Raw genomic sequence first — 23,031 nt, forward strand, 5'->3', positions numbered from 1 at the left:
ACTAATATGATTTTGAAAAGTCGAGCTTGGCAGTAATAATACATATATAACAAAATGCATGGAGGGAAAATAAAAAACATGACTTGCTATTGGCTATGGTCCCCTCTTTTAGAAATATGTATTGAATCTTCTATTTATTGAGCAGCTGTGGCTATGTTCAGTCACTCATCCACCCATTCATCTGTTATTTGTGTAATTAATTATTCAATCAATTGTTCACTGAGGGACTGTATATGACCTATGTTTTGCAATTGACTTCAAAGAGTGAGGCAGCTGAATGCATCCGATAGAAAATAGAAAAAGGCATTGCAAGGTTCACAACAATTATCCAAGGTTCAAAGCCAAAAACTATTTCTTCCAGTCCATTGTCATACTCTGGGCGGCACCCAAATGCCGGTGGTATCCAAAGCTGCAAGGAAAGAAGGCAGTGCCAGTATTAATCATAAATTACGAGTGACTGTGACCCCACTGACCTGCAATTTAGTTTTGGCAATCTCTAAGTAAGCCCTCCCTGTTGTTACCCCGGGTACACCAATGGCAAAAGATTTCAGCTTCTGTTGCTGATACAGTTTTTCATGGTGATTAAGAAGAGTTTAGACTCTTAGATTCCATGTTTAGATAAATTTTGTTCCCCAAAGGCATATTCACTTATTCTTCCAGAAGAAGTAAAATTTACTTGCTACAAACTATGGAACCATGTAATTTTAATATGAGGCTTGAAGGGTTGGGAAGCTTTCGTGTATTAACTTGCAAATTATGTTCAAAATATCTTACCGAAAGATTGCATAGGAATAAAAAAGCAGCAATGTTCTTGAGAATTCTCCTCTTGTTGTCAGCCACTGAGCTTCTGCTGTAAAAGGAGAACTCTGAGGCTGAATGCATGACTGGACTGTTACCCTGACTTGTCTCTTCGTTGGCACCACCGCCGCCATCACTTTCTCTGGCACAGATGCTGCTGCTGACCAGGTACGGTAACTCCCCGATGTCACGGGTGGCTCGGCCATTATAAATCTCCTTGTATGAGGGGGTAAGCGATAAAGTGCTCCCCCGAGATATAGTCACTATTCGAAGTGTTTTAATATCATCATTGGCCTTTTCCTGCTCGCGATGTATGGATTCAATGATAAAGAGGTTCTGAATGTATTTCTCAATAATTACTAGGACAGAATAGGGCAGGTTATACCACGTGTATTTGGGGTGAGCTTGGGCACAGATAATTGCTAGGATTGATCCCCAGGAGAGGAGCCAGGATCCTGCAGCTGTGCCAACCAGCAGTTCTGCATCCAGTTTTCGAGCAGGATTCTTTGAGTTATCCAATGATCTATCCTCCAGTCTGTAGATTAGAAGGGCGACAACTCCAGCTGTACACATGAGAGCCAATACAAAGATAGCATGGAGGTAAAACATAGTAAGTGCTAACTCACTTTTGATTTTTGAACGTCCAATCTGAATTAAATACACCACGACTACTGCTATTGTGCTAGTTAACACAATTAGTCCAAAAATCATCCCAACAGTTATGCCGTGGAATTTGAACGGAGTTTTGTGTTGCTGATGGTGTTCCACTTTGCGGCCAATGTTTTTCCACAGGACATAGAGCATCGTGGATGCTAGAATGTGGTACTCTATATTGAAGGGATATAGGTAATATATTCCTTGAGAAAATATGGAACAGAGAGTTGTCGTTGTACAATTGCATTGAGGTGCATGGTCATCTAAAACTAAAGGAAAGGGAGAGATTATGTGTGCATTATAAGGATTTTTTGTTTAAAGCAAATAAATAAAACATAAATAAAACAATAAAACATAAAAGGTAAGATTTCAGTCAAACAACACATCATACTCTCCAGTTAGCCACCTAAAAAGGATCTGTGTCATTTAAATCATTAACCTAACATAGATTTTGCCTGGTCTCCAAAGCATAATCTCTAACTCCACTACTCAGCTGCTTAGCAATAGTCACATCATAAGTGAATGCTGCACCAAAGTGCAACAGAGCCTTTCAAATACTACTTTTTTATTATACAAATGTCCAAAATATCAAGGACTTGAGTCCTTGGCCATTTGGCTTAGGTGGATTTTATAGAATATTGAGGAATTCCACCTGTGGGTCAGATGAAGAATATAAAATTAATGAGAAAATGACTCCTCTCATTTTTGTCAGTTAATTACAGTAGAGTGGTTTCTAATAACCACAGCACTTTATTAAAAATGTGTTTATGTCTACGAAAGAGGTGAAGTAAGCCACAGATACTTTCACTCAATGTCCCAGTATAGATTGAAAGTAAAATAATTAAAAATCTATCTTATCCTTTTGAGAAGAACCTGTGAAATCATTATCTCTCTATGCAATAACCTGCATTGTAAACCCCTAAAACATCTCAGAAAACAAACTGCACATATTTGTAAAATAAAAGTATTTAATATGTAATCACAAACAAATAACTTAAGAAACTGGAAATTTACATGGTTTCAGGAGATAAATATTTACTTACACATATATAAACAGAAATGCTGAAAAATATATTTTTAGGCAGCCCAGAGCCAATCTTAGATTTGTGCCTGTAAGTTTCTTTTTTATATTTTGTTATTTTTTAATTTTATAAGAAAAAGATGGGAGAAAGCTGGTATTCGTTTGTCTTAAGCATATGCTCGTAAGAAGTGAAAAAAGATTTTGCAGTGGATTATATGTTAATAGCAAATTTGTCTTGTGAATCACTACTTTGCTCCTCGTTATAGAAACTATTTCTGATTATTCACATTTGTGCAACAATTCTGGCAGCAGATTAATAGGAAATAATATAAGGAAACTGCTTCCATTTAACAGTGGAAATATCAGGAAGAGCCACTAACTTGTGATTAGTACTGATGCTTTTGCTGTACAGCTAAATCAGAGAATCTCAGAGTGGCTGAGGCTGGCAGGGACCTCTGGAGGCCCGCTGCTCCAACCGCTGCTCCAGCAGGGCTGCCCAGAGCAGGCTGCCCAGGACCATGTCCAGGTGCCTTTTGAAGATCTCCAAGGAGGAGACTCCATAACCTCTCTGAGCAACCTGTGCCAGAGCTCTGTCACCTGCACAGCACGGAAGCTCTTCCTGATGTTGAGAGGGAACCTTCTGTGTTCCAGTTTGTGCCCGTTGCCTCTTGTTCTGGCACTGGGCACCACTGAAAAGAGCCTGGCTCCATCCCCTTGCAAATGGATGTAAAACTGGGGTCATCTTTGTCTTTATCCTTGTGAACACAATCAAAATCCTATCAGGTGGGAGAAAATTACCTGTAGCTGCTGAGAACTTATATTGCCTATTGAAAGCCAAGAACTCCAAATTTCCCTAGGCTTCAGTGGCATTTGAAAGCAAAAGGCATCCCCAGCAGTTTTAGTCAATGTTTGTTACCAATTATCTTACCAATGAAGAAGAGTATTTGTAATAAAAAAAAAAAAAATCACCCAGCTAAAAATCTGTGTCCTGAAAAGCAGCACTAATGGATAACCTCCACCCCTCTGAAACATTCCACCCAATTCCACGGCACCATACAAAATTCCATAGGACCACACACCATGGGAAACCACTCTCCTGGGAATGATTCGCAGGATTATCCATTCTTGGTTTTCTACTAGTAGCTTACAAAACAGTAAATTCTGTTTTTAAAACTACTGTATATAATTTACTTCTCTGATTTACTAATAAAAGGATTATTTAGTGATGTTATTCCTCAAAAGAATTATTAACTTTGTTTGGAACTTCTGGCATTTATTTTTATTCTGGATTTCATCCAAAGGGGAGATAAATAAACAGAAAATTACAGCCTGAGTCACATATATGACAATGATTATACATCACTTTAATTACTATATGAACTGACCATATATCAGTTGACTACCATTTGCCTAGGAACGACTATACAGCAAATATCCAGATCTGTCCTACAGAGACATAGTATTTTGCATGGGAGCAGTAATTCCAAAATGTACCAACACTTTAGCTTACCTATTGTTATATTCCCAAAACCAAGTGTGATTAGTCTTTCCTTGTGTTCGTTCAGTTGATGTTTTGACTCTGTTAACACTCCATTTGTCCACAGGAGTAAATTTGTGAACACAGAATGGATAACCCCAAACCTACAAAATAAGGTAATTATTGAAGGAATATGCACGCAGTATATCTCTACATACATGCTAAATACAGTGGATTAATTTTCTGTAGACACCACATGTAACACTATTTAGTTGTCAGTACAAGAAAAAAAATCATAACCAATCTCTCTAAAGATGTTCCACAGTAGAGCACAATGAATGTTAGACTTTCAAACTATCACAGAAACACAATGGATTAATGTATTAAACCATAGATAGGATGCTTTTATGCTCTCATATGTGATGTTTATTATTCTTTGGGCTGGACACGTTAATGACAGTGACTGAACGGTCTGATCAGGGTTGTTCTGCAAGTTGCATTTCTCAGCCTTCTGCGGTGCTTCTTCATACTCACTGTGGCTGGTCTTTCTTCAGAGAGATAGTACTGCCTTGTCTAACTTCTAGTCCATGCATTTTTGTCTCCTGGAGAAAGCTGAAGACAACAGAGGGCTTTATCCCATTCAGACTACTGGTAAGTGAGGCTAAGTCTCCAAGTGGCTTTGAGAGTCCTTGTCTTGGACAAGCCACTTCATGGCTTGGTGAAACAAAATGGCATCAGAGAAAGAAGTGGGTTAATGATTCTGAACTTTCTAGTAAAACCCAGGCAATAATTGTTCTGAATTGACCAGCACTTCCCCCCACACCTCCCTTTTTTTTTTTTTTTTTTTTTTTCTTCTAGAAGGCCATGGTATCTATTTCTTGGGTACAATCCTTTAATCTGCCATTTTGCCAGACGTTATTCTCTTGTACCCAAGGCTGATAACGTTCCTTCACCAAGAAACAGTTCTTTATTACTGCACTGTTTGCAGAGAATGACTTGAATGACTTGCAATTAGGTATTTTAGAAATGTTACTTATAAACAGAGATGGTTTCACCAGCTAACATTGCAAGCCTTCCATAATCATTCCACTTGTTGGCATGAGCCTGAAACGCTTACCCAAGGGAGCAGAACAAAAGTAGAGCCATCACTACAGCTGAAGTTTATGAGTAAGTTTCTTTTACTTCCTATAGAAACTGGCCAGGTTCTTGATAATTTGAGATTAATATTTTAGAAGTTAATATCCTTGTTTATTTGTATTCTGTGTAAAGGCATTAATATATACTAATTCACATTCTTACAAAAATGAAAATACATCAGAGCTGGCTTTGCTGCCTCAAAGACCAGTCCTCAGCTCCATAACAAATAAATGTATTCATCTGTTTCAGAAAAGACATTAGTTACACCATGAGAACCAAGTTCTGGTGTCAGAAATAAGAACAACCCTTACTGATTTGGGTGTATACATACTGCTGGAAAGGTTGTGTTTCTCTGTGTATTTGCATGTTTGCATCTAGTTCTGAAAGGTAATTTCCATAAAGGTCAATAAAAAAAAAACAGATATACTGCACTGGCTGCAAGTTGCTGATGCAAATTCCCTTTCAGTATCTTCAGTACGAAGATACTGAAACCTTTCAGTTTCTTCAGTACGAAGAAAACTTCATGTAGTACATAGTTCTCAAACAAAAATCTGGTGCTTCCTTCCTCTGAAAAATGCATGTGACACTGTGGTGTCATACATTGCCCTTTCCCTCTCTCATGATAAATACATACTTATTCTGTGACTATTGTATATTATGAGATATGAGCACAGTTTAAATAAATAAATAAATAAAAGAATAACTCAGAATAATGATTATCCTCTCACTTGGGTGAATGGAGTTACTGTCTATTTATATTAACACAACTGAGAATCAAACTCCGCAAGTTCTCAATGTCCATCATACAGTAAAATTGTAGGTGTTCAAACATGGTGCAGACGTACACCTATTTGCATTCCAGATGAGGATCAGATACTTTACCTTTCAAGTGTTTTGAAAGACTGGATAATATCCTTTGCATGACACCAAAGAAAGTACACCTAAATTAAAGGAATACAGAGAAATGTCATTACACTAATGAATATGTATGAAACAGAAAAAGGAAAGTATATCTGTAGGCAGAAACATTGATTAAATCCTCTGATGATTTAAACTGAGGTAGCTCCATCTCCACACGTGAAATTATTCTTATCTCTTCCTACATTCAGCCAGAACCTGGCTGGCAGGAGGAAACTAGGATTTCTTATATGCAAAGCCAGTGGCTCAATAGTAGAAAGTTTCAATATGACTCACCAAAACATATCATGCTTCTGTATCTGCAGAGGCTTTTATTCCAATGGCAAAGGAAATAAAACTGCCAGCTGTAGACAGCACTATAACTACTGCAGGGCGTGGTGATGCTAAGTTTGAATAATTTACTAAATATGTGAAATTCTGTGGAGGGAGAGAGACATGTGAAAGGATTCCAGACTTGATTAATAAAACAAACAATGGATGACCACGAAGCAAGAGAAAAGGTCATTCTATCAGTTTGAGAGGTAACCGCATTAGGAGCAACAAATGCAGTTGCACTCAAATGTAGTGCAGAAAGCTCAAGCTGGAGAACAAAAGAGACAGAAGAGTATTGACTTAGCAAGTAAAGGGGAAAAAAGTATTAAAAGTAGGAGTCTCTGTGGGAGGATAATGGAAACCTCAGGATACAGATTGTTGCTAATACAAAACCTGTTCCAAATCCTGGCAGGTGCAAGCAGAACCATAGCCATATTCCTCAGGGATGTTAGGGTGAAACCGGGAGTCCTATTTATTCAGAAAGGTTCCTACCTTACTGAACTGAATAAATAGTATGTAAGCATCAGGATAGAAATGGTCCAAAGGGTTTGTCTTAGAAACCTGCCCGGTGTGGTATTTCTGAAATGGTCTGAAAATTGCAAAAAACTTTGGGTTCTTCTGCAGCAATTACAGTGACTGGACTTCCTTTTTCTCACTGCGCACATTAATAGGGTGCCTCCACAGCTGGTGTTGTCTGAGACATTCAGTACCTGATCTTTGAAAAAGCTAGGAACATGCGGTTCTCTGTGGCACCTACTAGAAGCTCAGGACACACAAGACACTTCTGGACTTGAGCTCACTCAGCCAGTGCAAAACCAGGAATCCAGCCTCCTGCTCTCCCCACTAATAACACATTAATTCGATCACCCAATGAAGCATTTATCACAACAAATTGTGATAAATACAAAAATACAAGATGCCGTGGAAGTTTAAATTGAAATCAGCGATTAGCACCGTAGCCTCATCTATGCCATGTTCAGATAGCAGTTCTGGGATAGACGCAGTAAAATCTGACAGCAGATGTGAAAGCATTGTTCAACACTTAAGAAAAGGAAGTTTAGAAGCCCTGTTCAAACACTGAAGTCAAGAAAGTTGAGAGAAAATAGGAATAGAAAAATCAGTAAGGTAGAGAAATGACAGAAAATACAGTTTTTGCTCCCAGAGCACGCGTTGTCTCAAAGGGACTTCTGTCTGCAAAAGAGCTTAACGCAGAGGCAGTGGAAATCAGAAGGTCGGTGCTAGTTCATTGTTTGCACAGTTACAGTGTATATTTGCTCATTTATTGGCAAGTACCAGGATGCCTCGTTAGAGTGAAATACAACAGCATCCAACACATATTCTGTAGAAAACAAATCCTCAGGTTTGTAGATGACACGTAATTGGGAATCCTCTCCACTGTAATTTTATCCTGTGTTACAAGGACATTATATTTGTCTTAGGCAAAAGGTATTTGATAAATTACATCCTTTACCTTTCCTTTGAGCATTCGCGCTAACACTCAAGATTTCATTTTAAGCTAAGTAAATGATAAAATCAGCTACATTAGTGATGTAATATGATGTGGTGTAATATTAAATCAGAACGATGCAATATTAAGTCAATATTAAATTAAATATTAAAAAATAAAGAGTGATGTGATATTAAATGAGAATGTCCCTTCTCAGGGAATCGGACGTTCCCTTTGTTCAGCTCAGTCTCTTCCACATTCTAGTTCAGAGTAGCTAGAAATCTCACCAACCCCAGGTTACTGGATGCAATGAGGAATGCTGCATGCAGATCAGCAGGAAAGGATTTCTTGGGTTTGTCTGTCAGAGGTAAAGCAAAGAAGCTGTTCCACATGGAGAGTGGATTTTAAAAGAATGTAAAATTATGACTACTTCCATCAAGTCAGAATTTCATCCTCAGATAAAAAGATGGAAGTCAGAGTTACTGCTCAAATTTCAATGTTTTTACTGTTAAAGAAAACAGAATAATGTAGGTGGTTCAACTGCTTATTTACTTGCAACCACTGCTAGGAAAATCATTCTTTTCTCTTCTGTTCTTGCTCTTATCACTATGTTACTTAATCATCTTGGAAGGTGCATTAGATGACCTGGCTCTAACAGAGTATCTTATTTTAGTGGCTTTTCCTTTCCCTCTTTACCACAAGTCTGCTCATAGCGGCCCACAGGAATTACAGCTTTAGATTATCCTGACAAGAAAGAGGATAATAATCTAAATCTTCACCTTACCATAAGATTTATCTGGCTCTTGCAGCTACCAACAATTCTCACCATCTCTGCCTTCACAGACTGGCTAACAACCTGCGACAGAAGAACTGGAAGCTGTTCATGATTCAGGTATTCAAAATAAGGAAAACTATTAGGAAAACTGGCCAGGATCCTTTTGTTCCAGCATGTAATAAAAGAAAGGGCAACATTTATTCATGCAGTAAACAATTGGGTATGGAATATCACCATATAATACAGAGACAAAGCCTGAAAATAAACAAACAGCTGGAATATTTTCAGGAGTCAGTGACTATGTTTGCTAGCGTGCAGCCACTGATAAGTGTAATCAAATGCTTCTGGAATGATCTGCATTCATTTGTTACAGGAAAGATGTGCAAATATTTTATAACCCACAAGGAAAGGGGTTTTGCCTGTTTGAAGTATCAGGCATCCACCCCTAATTATACTGGGATATCAGACAGATTGAACTGGACTTGTGTGGCAAGCTGTAGATATAGAAATAAGTGAATTGTCTTTAACCAAGCTGCTCATTTCTGCCAGAAAAATTCTGAAAGTTTTATAGGTAACTTAAACTAAAGAGCATGTAATTTCAACTATTGATAGCATTTTTGATTACTTCTATTTTGAACTTCTTTTGGGGGAGTTTTATGGCTGAGCAATTACTGACATTTCAGGTTGCCAAGGCTGAATTTGCACATAAAGAGGTATACATGCACAAGAACTTAACCCTCAAAATCATCCTGTGATATGTTTAGAAATTAGATTAGTGTAAAATCCATGATGATGAGAAGAAAAAAAAAAGATATTTTTGGTAAGAAGTATAGATATAATATAAAACTGCAACCAGTGTCTTTTACCTGTAAGATGGTGTGCGCTGCATGTGTAACAGGAAAAATGCCTTCAGTTGGTGACAAACAGTTTGAAAAATCAATATAGTATCCAATTTTAAAAGAGTCCAGAATTAAAGTAATCACTGCAAATAAAGTAATCCCACCTACAAATGAAAAGATATTAGAAAACATCAATGTACAGTTGTATTGTCTAGAGACAATCCATAGCACTATGCCAAAATCTTGTTTAGAGAAATAATGATAGGTCAATACTCATATTCCTGCTTAGGGAGATAAAAGTGGATCGAGTTCATGAAGATAACCGACTCGATGTAATAAAACTCTCTAATTTGTGAAAGCCTCTGCCCAGCGTATTACTAAAGCACATCAGGGCACACATCCAGCACAGGCAGTACAGAGGAGCCCGGACTTGAAGACATGCAGCGCCTTGCAGATGGCTCCCAGCTCCTTGCAAGATCAGCCTCCCAGGTAACTGTAGCACCAAAGCAGCCATACAGCGCGTGAATTAATGCTCCATACGGTCACACAGCAAACTATACAACTCAAGGGAGTTGAACAATAATGTTACAGTCTCTGGACCCAAGAGCTCTACAGCGGGCAGTAACACAATCACTTGGTATGCCAGCGCCATTGTTGGGGAGGTTACACTTCGAGTCAGACCAGAACTGCAGTGAACTGTCTGGTTTGGTTTCCTAGAAAACAACCAAATGATGAAAACTTATCTTAGTATTATATACTAATCCTAAATACTTGATATATACCAATAATTAGAAATAATGAAGATGATTCCACCATTTTGCTGTTTCTAAAGTTAAAGAATAAAAAGAAATGTTTTTTACTGAGCATTGAAGTATTTTTTTTTAAAATGTGGATTTTTTTTTCCAAATATTCACTGAAATCTCTGTGTTTTAGGAGATCCAGAATAGGATTTTCAGTATTGCAAAGTGCTGGCTTAATTCTTTCTATTAGCCATCAAGAAGTAGGAAGCTATAATGATACAGTTGTCAAAACGCCACTCAAAACTTCAAGTATTGTTCGGGTTTTGATAATAGACAACTTAATACAAGCAGGAAAAAGATATATGTTGAAGTCTGTCAAGGGCTGTGTAAGGTGACTAGCTGCCCATGCTTTGAAAAGAATCCGTGCTGCTGGAGAACGTAATAAAATAAAGCCATTTGTGAAGCTAATTGATTTTCCTTTTGAGCTCTCTGGCTGGCTGAACTTCTAAATGATGGCCACAGAGCTTTCCACTGCGGGAGACAACTCAGGGGATAACATCTGGGGTAAGTCAAGGAAAAGAGTCTACCTATATGCAGCCTTCCTAAGCTTTCCTGTGATTATTTGGGTTGCGATAACCTCACGTTATTAAAAAACTCTTTTCCCACATTCAGACTATAAGAGTGGTTCTTGGTCTGCCACACAAGCTGGAAGAGAACTGTGCTTTAGGGTTCACATAGTTCACATCTTGGTACGAAAATGATCCAGGAAACCTTTCTGTGAGCAGTTTTTGTAAAGTGGCCATTTGTCCTTCCAGCTTTGTTAGCTGTGTGCAAGGACTCCACCTTAAGAGGTCTTTGTTAAGCCATTCTTTTCCAATATTTCCCATAGCAAATGGATATAAGTAGCCAGCTGCCACCACTTGTACTAAAATGATATTCACAGTTTGAAGGGCATCATGAAAATATTCTGAGCCTGCATTTACATTTTATACCAGTTAATTCATGGGTATTTTCTCCAAAGATGAGAGCAAGGAGACATTCTTCAAATGCAGCTGCTCAAGTTACTCAAGAATTGCCAAGAGCTTTCTGTGGAAAGACTTGATGAAAATTTGTCCTTCCCCCTCATTTTTGGGCTTCTCTTCCAGACAGAAGATTTCTGTGACAAGACCACTGAGACAGAGGAGGGCAAGAGGGTTCTTAGCAGAAGAATTGCCACCTGAGTTTTTCCACAGTTCTAATAAGTTTTCTCTTACCAATACAAGACAAAGGAGTTTTAGAGAACTGTTGTAACTACAAGAAACTCTTAAGAATAGGAAAGTGTAGGACTTTCCCTAAGGGCGAATTTGTTGAATTGCAGCATAGACATCCAAGAGAAGCTGTGGAAGCCGCCACAGCTGGGAACATATTACAAAGAGCAATCCTTTGCTGGTAAAAGAAATGGATAAGGTAACCTAGTAGTGCATTCCAGTATCTTATTTCTAAATGTCTGTGACTCCTTATATTCTGTAGGACAAATGAAATGCTGTGATTGCTGTGCCAAAAGAAGAAAGGGCAGGGGGGTTCTGCTGTTCTTACCCATGTTAAGCAGTATTATTCCACACTTGAGAGGAGAAAGCTACTCTCTGTAAGAAAAACATAGCCTGGTCCAAACTAGGATCAAATTAAACCTTGCAATATTGAATTTCAGTAAATTTCACAAGAAAAGAACAAGAAAATGTAAGCCACATAAGGTAATAAATGAAAAATGCCTGAGAGATGAGGATTATTTTGGAAAACGGTGAATAATCAACGAGAAAACAGTTGGTACATAACTCCATACATTTCAGGAGAGAGTCTACAATCCATGATTGTATTATGTTAGCCATAAAATATAAAATAAAATTTAAAATGACCCTGAGCTATTTTTATAGCATAATTGTTAACAGTGCAAAGAAAAATAAAAGACACAAAGACATGCAGCACTGAGGACAAACCAAATTTCCACAACACAACCTTACTTCTCAGACTAACCAGATTTTAGATTTAGATTAATTTTTCATTAGCTGTTGCTGTGGTGACTGATTGCTGCATCTTTGCTATGAGGAAGGAAATATTTTACGGAAAAGCTCCCTTGTAGCACTCCACTGAACACACTTACTTTCCAACCTACTATTTATAGTACCGAGACTGGAAAAGCGGTCGATAAAAGTGGGCTTGCCTCCTCCTGTACGTAGTGCTGAGCTGAGTTGTTTCCTTTCCCTGGGACCCAGACACACGGCATTCGACATGACTCTGTGCCGTGATCCCCAACAACCTGCTCTCGATACACCTTTGCATCCTTACTCCAGTAAGTACCCAACCCTGCAGATAAGGGCCATCACATCCTACCACCAGCCTTGCAAATTTCCTACAAGCTAATGCTACCTTTAGCTTTTATGCTTACATATTTTACACGCTATACTATAAGCTGCTCTGGCCAAGCACGTTGTCCTCTTCTAACTCTAGATGCTTCCAAGGTTTTGATGGTTGAATTTGGTGATCTTGAAGGCTTTTTTTCCAACCTACATGATTTAATAGTTGTAAGGCATCACTGTACAGGTACAAATGGGAATCTCTGAAATACTTTGCTTTAGAGAGCCCTCAAGGACCTTTTGGACTGGTGCTAGTATAAGGAAGTCGCATTGCATTGCCTGGAAAAGGTGATAATTCCTCCAGGAGAGTTGCACAACACCTTAATAATTGCCCCTTCCAAAAATCTGTCTTTTTAAGTGCTGCAACACCTGCCTGATGCCGGGGGTGAAAGGGAAAAAAGGCTCTGTGGCTTTCAGCATTGTGAACAGGCCAAAGGGGCAGTTGGGAAGCAAATACCTGTAGCAGACAGCTTTCCCATATGGACTCTCAAAAGTGTTCAGCTTCTGCTTGTATTTAGAGTGCACTGCATGTGCACGGGATCATGAATGCCAGGATGTCTCCTGGTAGGGACAGAGAGGTAACGACGTGGTAGCAGAGGCAGGTGACGGCACGGGCATCCCATGCCCAGTGCCACCATGGGTACTGCGGCCAGTACTTACACTTGAGCCAGCGTGCTCCAGCGTGTGTGTCCTTGTCGCGGATCAGCCTCCTCTGCGTGCAGCTCCTGCACAGGTACCACAGCATCCACAGCAGCTGGATGAGCATCAGCGTGATGAGGTAGGAGAGCAGGTGGCTCTTGCTGATGCCCACGGCGTGCACCGCCCAGGCGAAGGTGAGCAGCAGCCCGGCCAAGAAGAGGTTGATGCCGTACTGGCTGCTGAGGATCTCGGCGTTTTTCTGCGGGCAGCTCCCGCCGGCGGCGGGGGAACCGGTGCCCTTCTCCATCTCCCGGCCGGGCGCTGCTGGAGCCCCGGGGCCGCCGCAGGCCCGGCCCCCAGCGGCGACCGGGGGCGGAGCGGGGCCGCCGGCTCCCCCCGTGCCTCCCTCCGCTGCGGGGCCGGGGGGGCGCCGAGGTGAGCTCCGTGCAGGGGAAAGCCGAGGAACGACCCTTTTTTCTTTTTCCCCTGACCTTTAGTAAGTCTCGTTCTGACAACAGAGCACTGCAGTGATTGCTAGGAACTGGTAATCGCTACCAACTACGAGTAGCAACTGAGCTCAACGAAGCAAAAGCTTTCACAGGATTTAATTCATTTCTTATTTATTCATTTTCCCTATTTCTATACATATTTTTTACTATATACATGTCAAATACTTAGTTCTAACTGCGCCCTATATATATATATATAATTTTTTTTTTTTTTTACTATGTATATGTCAAATACTTAGTTCTAACTGTGCCCTATAGCCAGGAGCTATGAATGTATTCCAACCTCAAGGTCTGGAGCCCCAGTCGGTTGCCTATGAGGGTTGACAGGAATTTATCCCAGTGTAAAACAGAAAATATTTTAAATGGCATTTTGGTTGCGTACAGCACAAATTCTCTTAATCCTAGGTATTCATGTACCTAGCCATGGTTGGAGGCCAAATACGACGATAGACTGGTCCTTGTTCTGGCCAGGCAGGTCTTACATTTTTACCTTACATCTGCTGGTAGCATATCAAATATCCAAAGGATTGTTTTTTTTTTTTTTTTTGTTTTGTTTTTTAACTGTATGACCTATGCCTCACATGAAATTAAACCACTAATTCAGCTACTCGGAAAAAAAAAATGGGAAGAAATGAAGAGACGGTATTGATTTTACACTACTTCCACAGGCAGAACTTACTGAGAATTTAAGCTTTTCCTCTTCTGAAGCCAAATCACAAAAGTAACAAAGGACATTTCTGGTAACAGACAAACAGTTAAGCCTTCAGTCACCTCTAGCCCAGAACTACATCCATCGCTTGTAAAGCTTATGGAAATGCTAAGTCCTACTTTTACATAATTGTTAGCCTTAAAGAACAACTAAGGAAGATGTTTTAATTTAACAGAGCTTCTATGCATAACTGTGATAAATAATCTTCACCGTCTAGGCTTTTTTATTTTTATTTTAAGGTGATTCTAAAAGACGCTCGTCACCATGAAGAAAAGCTCTTTGGTGCTGGCACAGATTCTCATCCTCAAATGAAATTAATGTAAATAGATACAGAAAATATCTGCAGTAGTCTGAAGCCAGACAACATATTCAAGTAGGGATTTTGACAACCTAGTAATTATTTTCAGGAAACTATTAAGATATCTTTCTAATCTCTTGCCCTAAACACTTTAATTGGTAGAAGGAAAATAATGAAAGCAAGGAGTTCACACAACTGGAAGCAGCAGCAAGATTTTGTCAGGTTGTTAATTACAGCAAACATTGTTTTACATTCTTACCAGACTCACCCCTACTTGCTTTTGAGCATACAAGGGAATGAGTATTGCATTTGATACCTGTAACTGTTACCAAAAGACTCTGCAGGACTTTTATGAAATAAACTTTATCTACCTGGGATTTTCAGAAAAAGACAGGGTAAATAGCTCTTCCAAGTCATACTGAACAGTATTACACTGCCAATTAAGCCAGCTGAGAGGTCATGAAAGACAAGATGAATTGACAAATTGATGGGCTGACAGTCCCAAGAACAGTGAAGTTAGATGTTTAAATAAGTAAGTACTGAACAACGATTGATCACCTTTATACAAAGTTTATTAAGATGTCCAGAAGAGTAAATTTGAGGAAACATGTAGCAAACATTAAAATTATTTCAAGAGTACAGGGTCAACTTAAAGCACCTAGAGCATTTGTACAGTTGATAAATAAGAATAAAGTGATAATTACCATCCCTGAGCAAAAGTGCATTTAAATAATAAACAAAATCGGTCAATGTACATCATCTATGCAGACATAAAATTGTTTAAGTTTGTTAAAAGATGAAGACCTTAAGATAAGCAAATGCAAAGTATCACTTCTAAATGCAAAGTACAACTGTTTTTTTGTAAACTCAAATTTTACATTAAAAAAAAAAAATCAAACTATTGACTTCCTCTACAAACTCCTTAGCAGTAGTGCTAGATGTATTTTACTTTGGTTTGACTGATCCTTTACACTGCCTACTGCCAGCAACTTTTTTCTTCAATGGAACTGCAGTAGCTTCAGCCAATGCCTTTTTCATTACTGAATGTTTCACGTAGTGTGTATTCAGCAATGGTGTGAATCTGAAAGTCAGAATCGAACAGTCTGGACTTCCAAGCAACAAGAGTAAATTTAAACAAGTTTCAATAACCAGCTTCTACTTTCTCCTATCTTCCAAAAAAAGAATTTAACACAATGACCTATATAAAATGGTCTAGCAACTAGATGGTGCCCAGGTTTCTTGTTATTTAAGTATCTCAAACAAGGTGAACAAATGGACAATGTTATTTTCCCAGCTGTGTATGGCTAATGACATTTAATTTAATATTAACCTCTATTGCTGAGGAAGAAAAATGGCAATTTCACTAACAGGCATTGTTAAGAACAGAAAGTTAATTTTTGGAAGAAAAGCATCCTGAACATTGGAAAACAGTATATACATCAAAATATTTTACTTTGTGCTCTTCAATTCTTGCGTAGTGTTACTATTGTTCATTCTATTGCTGGTTATTCACAGCTTCATCTCCTGTCTTTGGCTGTGGACAAATTATGTCAGTACAAGTGCAATCTATTTATTTCACTATTGGCACTAGCAGATTATCAATGATGGAAATTTCAACCAGCTTTCTAGGCCCTTAATCAGATACATATCTTTTTTCAAATGCTAACAGATCTGAAGTCAAGAGGTTAGATTAATGAAATATTTCCTCCATGACAATACATGTATAATTACAAATTTAACGGACCAAGAAGTGTCTCCCATGTTGTCAAATGTGTAAGTTTAGACATTCAGAGATTCCAAATATCAGTATTTTAGCTATCACTTGAAATGTAAAAATAACATATTAAAAAAAACACAACACTTGAATTTAGGTATCAATTATTTTCAAACCAATCAACCTGCTTTAAGAAGGAAGTTGGGCTAAGTGAAATCTGGAGTCCCCAGATAGGATTTAAAACCATATAACTGACCCATCTGCTTAGTATTGAACTGCGAATAAAACCTTTATAAAACAGGCTACGTCACAAATGAAGTGCTTTATATTACTAAGAGAGATAAAACCTATCTATCTTTCAATTATTCACCAATCAGTTGCTTTTTTGCAGCCACTGGCTGAACAATGGGTTTATGTCTATTTGATTTATAAATCAGGTAGTTAAATAATGAAAAGACTGGAATGTCACAACACCCGCTTTGCAGGGTAACTGTAACTGGAGTCCTTCACATAAAGCTGAAAGAGAAGAAAAAACAAATCCAACATAAAAAATACTGTAAGGCTATATATACTGCACAAACCGTATCTTGTATAATTTGATATTCATTAGTTGGATGACTTTGCATCACCACGTAATAATTTACAGTGCAACAGAATTTACTTGGCTGTTCACACAGACAAATTGTTTTCTTCACAAGGTTCAGCTGTTCAGAATATTTGCATTTAGCTAGTACTTCTTACTTTCTATCTCCAAGTACAAATTAATGCAGAATGGTTCTTTTAGTCCATTAGTAAGAGCAAAGCTCTACCAGATCACACCTTTCTCCACCTTTCCAGTGCTCAAACAGAACGTTGCTAGTGACAGAAGGAACAAACATGCATTGAGGAATTTTGCACTAGCAGACACAACTCGACCTTTTAAATTAAAGAGGTTCTGAAGTAAGTACTGTATTTTTCAGAAGTCCACAGACAGGGTATGATCTAAGTTAATTAGCTCCTTAAAAAAAAGTTTTCTTGATATCGAGGAATTGGTGAAAAGGTGTATGACTAGTTTCAGTTCATTTATGCAAGTAAAAGCTGTGTATATGTGGCTGACCAAGCTGTTAAATATTTTTTCCCTACAATTCTGGCACTACAAGAGGCTATACTCAAAATCCAGCACTGTCCCATTCCTCTTGCCTCACTCATGAAAATGCTGGGGGACTTCTTTACTCAAACAGATTTGTGACAGCAAGCACATACAGACTTCCTCGCATTCCCTTGTGAGCAAGTACAGCAAACAACCTGCTGAAGGAGTCACCTCACTGGATGATGCAGACGCCAGTGATCAGGGGACATCTCTTACCCCATTACTGAGCTGTATTTAATATTTTCTTTATTAAGCTTTTCAATTTCATGGGATTCATTTGAATAGCATATCCTAACAAAAATGTGAGAACCCCTTTTCAATGTGACAGGTACTGGGAATCAATTTTTCAAGTCAAGAAAATAACTGTTTTTGCCTTAAAAAGGTTGCTTTTTAGGAATATCCAAGAAGTGGACTGTTCACCACAGAAAATGAAAGCAGCATACTTAAAGATAATAAAGAATTTTAATTCAGAGGTAGAGGGGAGGAGGGAGAAGGAAAGAGAAGACTGTTGCATATGGACCCTTACAGCTTCTCCCCTTTACTATATGTCAAACAACTTCCCTAAGAAGGGAGGTCTGGGTAAAAGCTTCAGATATTTGGCTTATACTCCTCAAAGCCATCCACTCTCACTTATCTCTTCTTTTCACTGACTAGAACTGAATCTTTGGGAAGAGGAAAAGGATATTCTTCCCTTTAAGATTCATGCATATTATCCAGTAACTCCATTTGCCACAACATTTCAATATCCTAAAAGCATGCAGAGTAGGAATCCTTGAACTGTTTGTATAACAAAGAAGCTTATGCAACAAGATAAATACTTTCATGTACTAAACAATTTATTATTTACCTGCAGGACTTATCCCAGGAGTGACACAAGCATCACAACACCCATAAACTGAATGAAGAGCAACAAAGGTGTCATGAACGACCAAACAGGCCATAAGGCAACGTTGAAACTGGGAAAAAAAAAGAAGAAAGCTTTATCTAAAAGTTCGGTTGTCATGTGGAAATATCAGGCAAGCAAATAAATCATAGCACGAGAAGAAATGAAATTTAAACAATGCAACCTGGAAAAATACTTGTTTCTTTACAACTTGAAAGAAAAAAAAACACTTATTAAATTGGTAGTTTAGTTCTCTGCTTATTTACTGACAACTCATCCTAGAACACCAGTAACTGCTGCAGATTTGTTTTACACTGAGCAAAGCCACTCAGACCCATCAAGAGTAAAGATACCTTTTACTTTCAGAATCTCTATGTATGAACCATCTGAAAATGAAATACTCTTTGATTTTTCCCATAGGCATGCATGGAAGCTGGGAAAAAAAAACAACTTATAGTTACAGCTAATTAGAGCTGAGAATGAATTAACTACATAGAAGGGGGGGGGGAACGATTTCTTTTACAACTGATTTACCAGGATTATGGATATGACTAACTCTAAACTCTAAGGAACATTTATCTTTTTCAGTCTTTCTTCCACCACCACCCCACCCCCAGTACTGCAACAAATACTGGTGTTATTCAGACACAGCACCTACACTGAAAGGGACAACCAGCTTTCATACAGAGAGCAAATATACTTGCACACAAATACTTTTTCACTCACGTGCACATTTGCTCAATTCTGACTCATCTCATAAACAAATTATCTCTTACTAAACGTACCATTCTCTGACAAGACAGAAACTCTTAAAGCTCATATAAGAATGAGTTTCTGTATACTTGCTATTTATACATACTGTGTTTGATAATGAAGAACTATGCATTAGGAATTGATCAGGTAAAATTTTCTCTACTAGAGAATATACCTTTAAAGTTTTAAACCTCACAATACAGAAAAGACACAGTACATCTAAAAGTATACTTACTACACAGCTTCAACTGCTACAAATCTTGTCTCATGAACAAATTTTGAAGGCAGAAGAAATCATGCACAGTGGAACTAGTACTGTCACCAGTACATTCAGTAGAATTAGAGAAATGGGCTCATTTTATAAGAAGCAGCTTTTACAGTTAGACCTGTACAGTTTTAGCAGAAGTTTGTATATATGTGTTTCAACTTACCAAATTGCTGCTGCAATAAAAGTGGCTGTTGAGATAGGTATCAGTATGGGATACCGCACATCGTAGTCCTCAATTCCACGATACCACTCAAGATATATTATGCAGTAAAAGGCAATAGATAAACAAGCAGCCAATAAGCAACTGCCAGTGACAAACCACCAACTGTGGCGGGGGGAAAAAAAAGCATGTTAAGTACGGTCACATTTCAGTTCACATATTAATCTTCATGCTAGGCTAGAAACAGAACAGACAATACTTGTTAATTACACACATTAGCCTGGAGCTCCTTTATTGTGTTTCTTAAATTACTTTTACAAAACACGTAACTACTACAGTTTGATTTCACAATGCATCATTCCTGTCATTTATTTTTCCCTCAAATATTTTGGAAATGCAATGCAGCTGACCTTGTCACAGTGATCTTCTATACTAACACACTAAAAATACTTCATAAGTAATGAAATAAATTAGGCTCCACAGTAACTGTGCTTCTTACTGTACGGTTGACTTTACCGATTTTTGTGTAGCAGAAGTGTTGTAGAAAGCTTTTAATAAGCTTTCGAGTTTATGAACTCTTAATTTTAACAGAAAAAAATCATGAAAAAAAAACTTTAAGCTACTGAACAAAACCACAGGGAAATCCAGGATTTCAGATTCACAATAAAAAAAAGTATGTGATTATTTAGAATGGTGCATCCCCTATCTGGGGACATACTTCCAGATTAAGATGGGAAAGACAAACCTGGAAAAGTAGTTTCAGAGAAGCTCACAGCACAGAGCCTAGGCCCTGTTCAGCCTCCATATATTGATACAATAATGACAATGAGAAAGTTCGAAAGGCACCTCCAGGTGAAGTTATCTGAAATGTTTAACATCTATCAATCCCACTGAGAATAATTTCATGGCAAATAAATAGAATAGGAAAAAAAACATAGAATTATTTCATAGAAATAATTTCATTTATTTCCTAGTCTACTCAAAGAAGTCTAGAGAACAAGAGGGAAAAAAAAACACATAAAACTTCACTGATGTTTTAAGATTAATTTCAGCTTTTTTGAAAGTCAAAACTCCAACACTTTCAATAGAATATGCAGCCATTTCTTGTACTTGAGAATAATTTTGAAGGTACAGTATTAGAACATCTTGCTATTAGAACAAATTTTACACATACACAGATGGCTCAGTAGATCCTGAAGAAAAAAAGTTTTAACAAAAGATTTTTCTTGAAATCTTACATTTAAACATGATATTTACCCAAATTTAATAATAATGACTCAGGGAGTCATCTGGTTCAGCCCCCATACTCAAGCAAGGCCACCTAGAGCAGGTTGCCCAGGACCATATCCAGGCAGCTTTTGAGTACTTCCAAGGATGGAGACTCCACAACTGGGCAGCCTGTTCCAGTGCTGTCCTGGTTTCAGTTAGGACAGAGTTAATTTTCCTCCTAGTAGCTGGCAGGGTGCTATGTTTTGGATTAGAATGAGAAGAGCGCTGATAACATGCTGATGTTTTAATTGTTGTAGAGCAATGCTTACACCAAGCCAAGGACTTTTCAGCTTCTCGCTCTGTCCTGCTAGCGAGCAGACTAGGGATGCAGCAGGAGCTGGGAGGGGACAGACCCAGGACAGCTGACCCAAACTGGCCAAAGGGGTATTCCATACCATCTGACGTCATGCTGAACAATATATAGGGGTGGCTAGCCGGGGTGGAGGGGGGCCGGCTGCTCGGGGATAGGCTGGGCATCGGTCAACGGGTGGTGAGCAATTGCATTGTGCATCACTTATTTCGTACACATTATTACTATTAATACTATTATTGTTATTATTATTATTATTATTGTTATTATTTTCCTGTCTTAATAAACTGTCTTTATCTCCACTCACAGGCTTCACTTTCCCGTTTCTCTCCCCCATCCCGGAGAGGGAGGGGGGAGGGTGAGCGAACGGCTGTGTGGTGTTTGGCTGCCAGCCGGGCTAAACCACAACAAGTGCTCAGCCACCCTTAAAGTAAAGAGTGATGATCTGATGAAACCTCTCATATTTCAGTTTGTGCTCACTAGGCACCACTGAAAAGAGCTTGGCTCCATCTTCTTTGCCCCATGCCTTCAGGTATTTGTACACATTGATGAAATCCTCCCCCGGCCTTCTCTTCTCCAGGCTGAACAGTCCCACCTCTCTCTATTCCTATTGTAGATCTTGTTTATCCAAGATTTAAAACACAAAGTTCAGATATAGCTATCTGAATACAATTGTAAGATGAAAATGCAACATTTCTTTGCAAGAAAAGGTATCTTACCTATCTGCTTGAATAGTTTCCTTAACAGATTTTAAAAAGTCAAAGTAATACGTCACAGCAATTGAAGCCAAAATCCAGAATGCAGAATGAATATTCAGTCTAGGAGAAGGCTTCTTCTTCTTCTCTACAGCTGCACACTCTTCTGTAAATATGAACATAATTGTATCACTAAAGCCAGCCATTAAATGCAGTATGATTAAACTTAAATGAAACACTATGCTTATCTTTTTAATTATTTAATATTTGGAGGTGATTATACTCAGTATAATACATTTTGTACTAGAAAGGAAGCATTCTAAAAAGCTCTGTACATTTACTGAAATAAGAGTTTAAGCAAGGTGCCCTCTGATTAAAAAAAAAAAAAAAAAAACACAAAGCAGTAACAACCAGCACACTTTGCATACCTTTTTTTGGGAAATTAGCAGCTGACTAGGTTAGGAAAGGCATATTTAACTACTTATGAACAACAAAGCAAACAAATTTGGAAGTGTATTTTTGTGCCCCACAGTAAAAAACTACAATACTCAATAGTCGCATACTTTAAAAAAAAAAAAAGTGAAACAGAGGTATCTGTGATGTACAGGTGTATTTGATGTTTCGTACTTTGAAGTTCCTTTATCATTAAAAGTTATTGGTGCTTTATGTGCCTTCAGAAACATAACCTATGCTATCTCTGCATCATTGTAGATGCATTGACACCAGCTGAACGTACGAACGGCTTTGCTGGAGCTTACAACCACCCATTTATTTTTATTTTTATTTTATATATTTTTTTTATTTTCGCTGAGCTTCTTCCCCATCTCCAGAGACGAGGCTGGTCGCAGCTCAGCGCCCTCTCGCCCCAGCTGCGCCATGGCGCCGCCCGCTTCTCCCTCACGCCGAGCGTGCACCTCAGCGGCCGGGGGGGCGATGACACAGCCCCCTCGCTCCTGAGGGCTTCCAGCAGCACCCGTCCCCTTCTCCCTGCTCCCCCGAGGGCAGGCACCGCAGCCCCAGCCTGTCCCGGCAGCACCCACCGGCCGTCCCGCCGCCCCGGACCGGCGGCTGCAGCGGCAGGGCACGGGGCTCTGCCCCTTGCCGCAAATGGCGCCGGAGCCTGGGGAGCGGGTCCCCTAGCTCCCTGCCCGCCTCCATCTTGGGCAGCCCCGGCAGTGACGGCGGAG

At 38.8% G+C, this 23,031-nt stretch overlaps 2 protein-coding genes across 2 annotated transcripts; both read right to left on the reverse strand.

The window, feature by feature from the left end:
• Nucleotides 1–238: 238 nt before the first annotated feature.
• On the reverse strand, nucleotides 239–13,454 carry OTOP1 (otopetrin 1). The gene is made up of 6 exons (XM_035547404.1): nucleotides 13,169–13,454; nucleotides 9,406–9,542; nucleotides 5,970–6,028; nucleotides 3,984–4,114; nucleotides 775–1,721; nucleotides 239–409 (listed from the first exon to the last, which is right to left on the reverse strand). The coding sequence occupies exons 1-6, from the start codon at nucleotides 13,452–13,454 to the stop codon at nucleotides 239–241; spliced, it is 1,731 nt and encodes a 576-aa protein (XP_035403297.1).
• Nucleotides 13,455–15,217: 1,763 nt separating this feature from the next.
• Nucleotides 15,218–23,031, reverse strand: TMEM128 (transmembrane protein 128). The gene is made up of 5 exons (XM_035547400.2): nucleotides 22,885–23,031; nucleotides 21,869–22,010; nucleotides 19,574–19,735; nucleotides 18,354–18,462; nucleotides 15,218–16,893 (listed from the first exon to the last, which is right to left on the reverse strand). The coding sequence occupies exons 1-4, from the start codon at nucleotides 23,000–23,002 to the stop codon at nucleotides 18,363–18,365; spliced, it is 522 nt and encodes a 173-aa protein (XP_035403293.1). The 5' UTR covers nucleotides 23,003–23,031; the 3' UTR covers nucleotides 15,218–16,893; nucleotides 18,354–18,362.

The sequence above is a fragment of the Cygnus atratus genome, chromosome 4 (genome assembly GCF_013377495.2).
Source record: "Cygnus atratus isolate AKBS03 ecotype Queensland, Australia chromosome 4, CAtr_DNAZoo_HiC_assembly, whole genome shotgun sequence".
NCBI classification, from domain to species: Eukaryota; Metazoa; Chordata; class Aves; order Anseriformes; family Anatidae; genus Cygnus; species Cygnus atratus.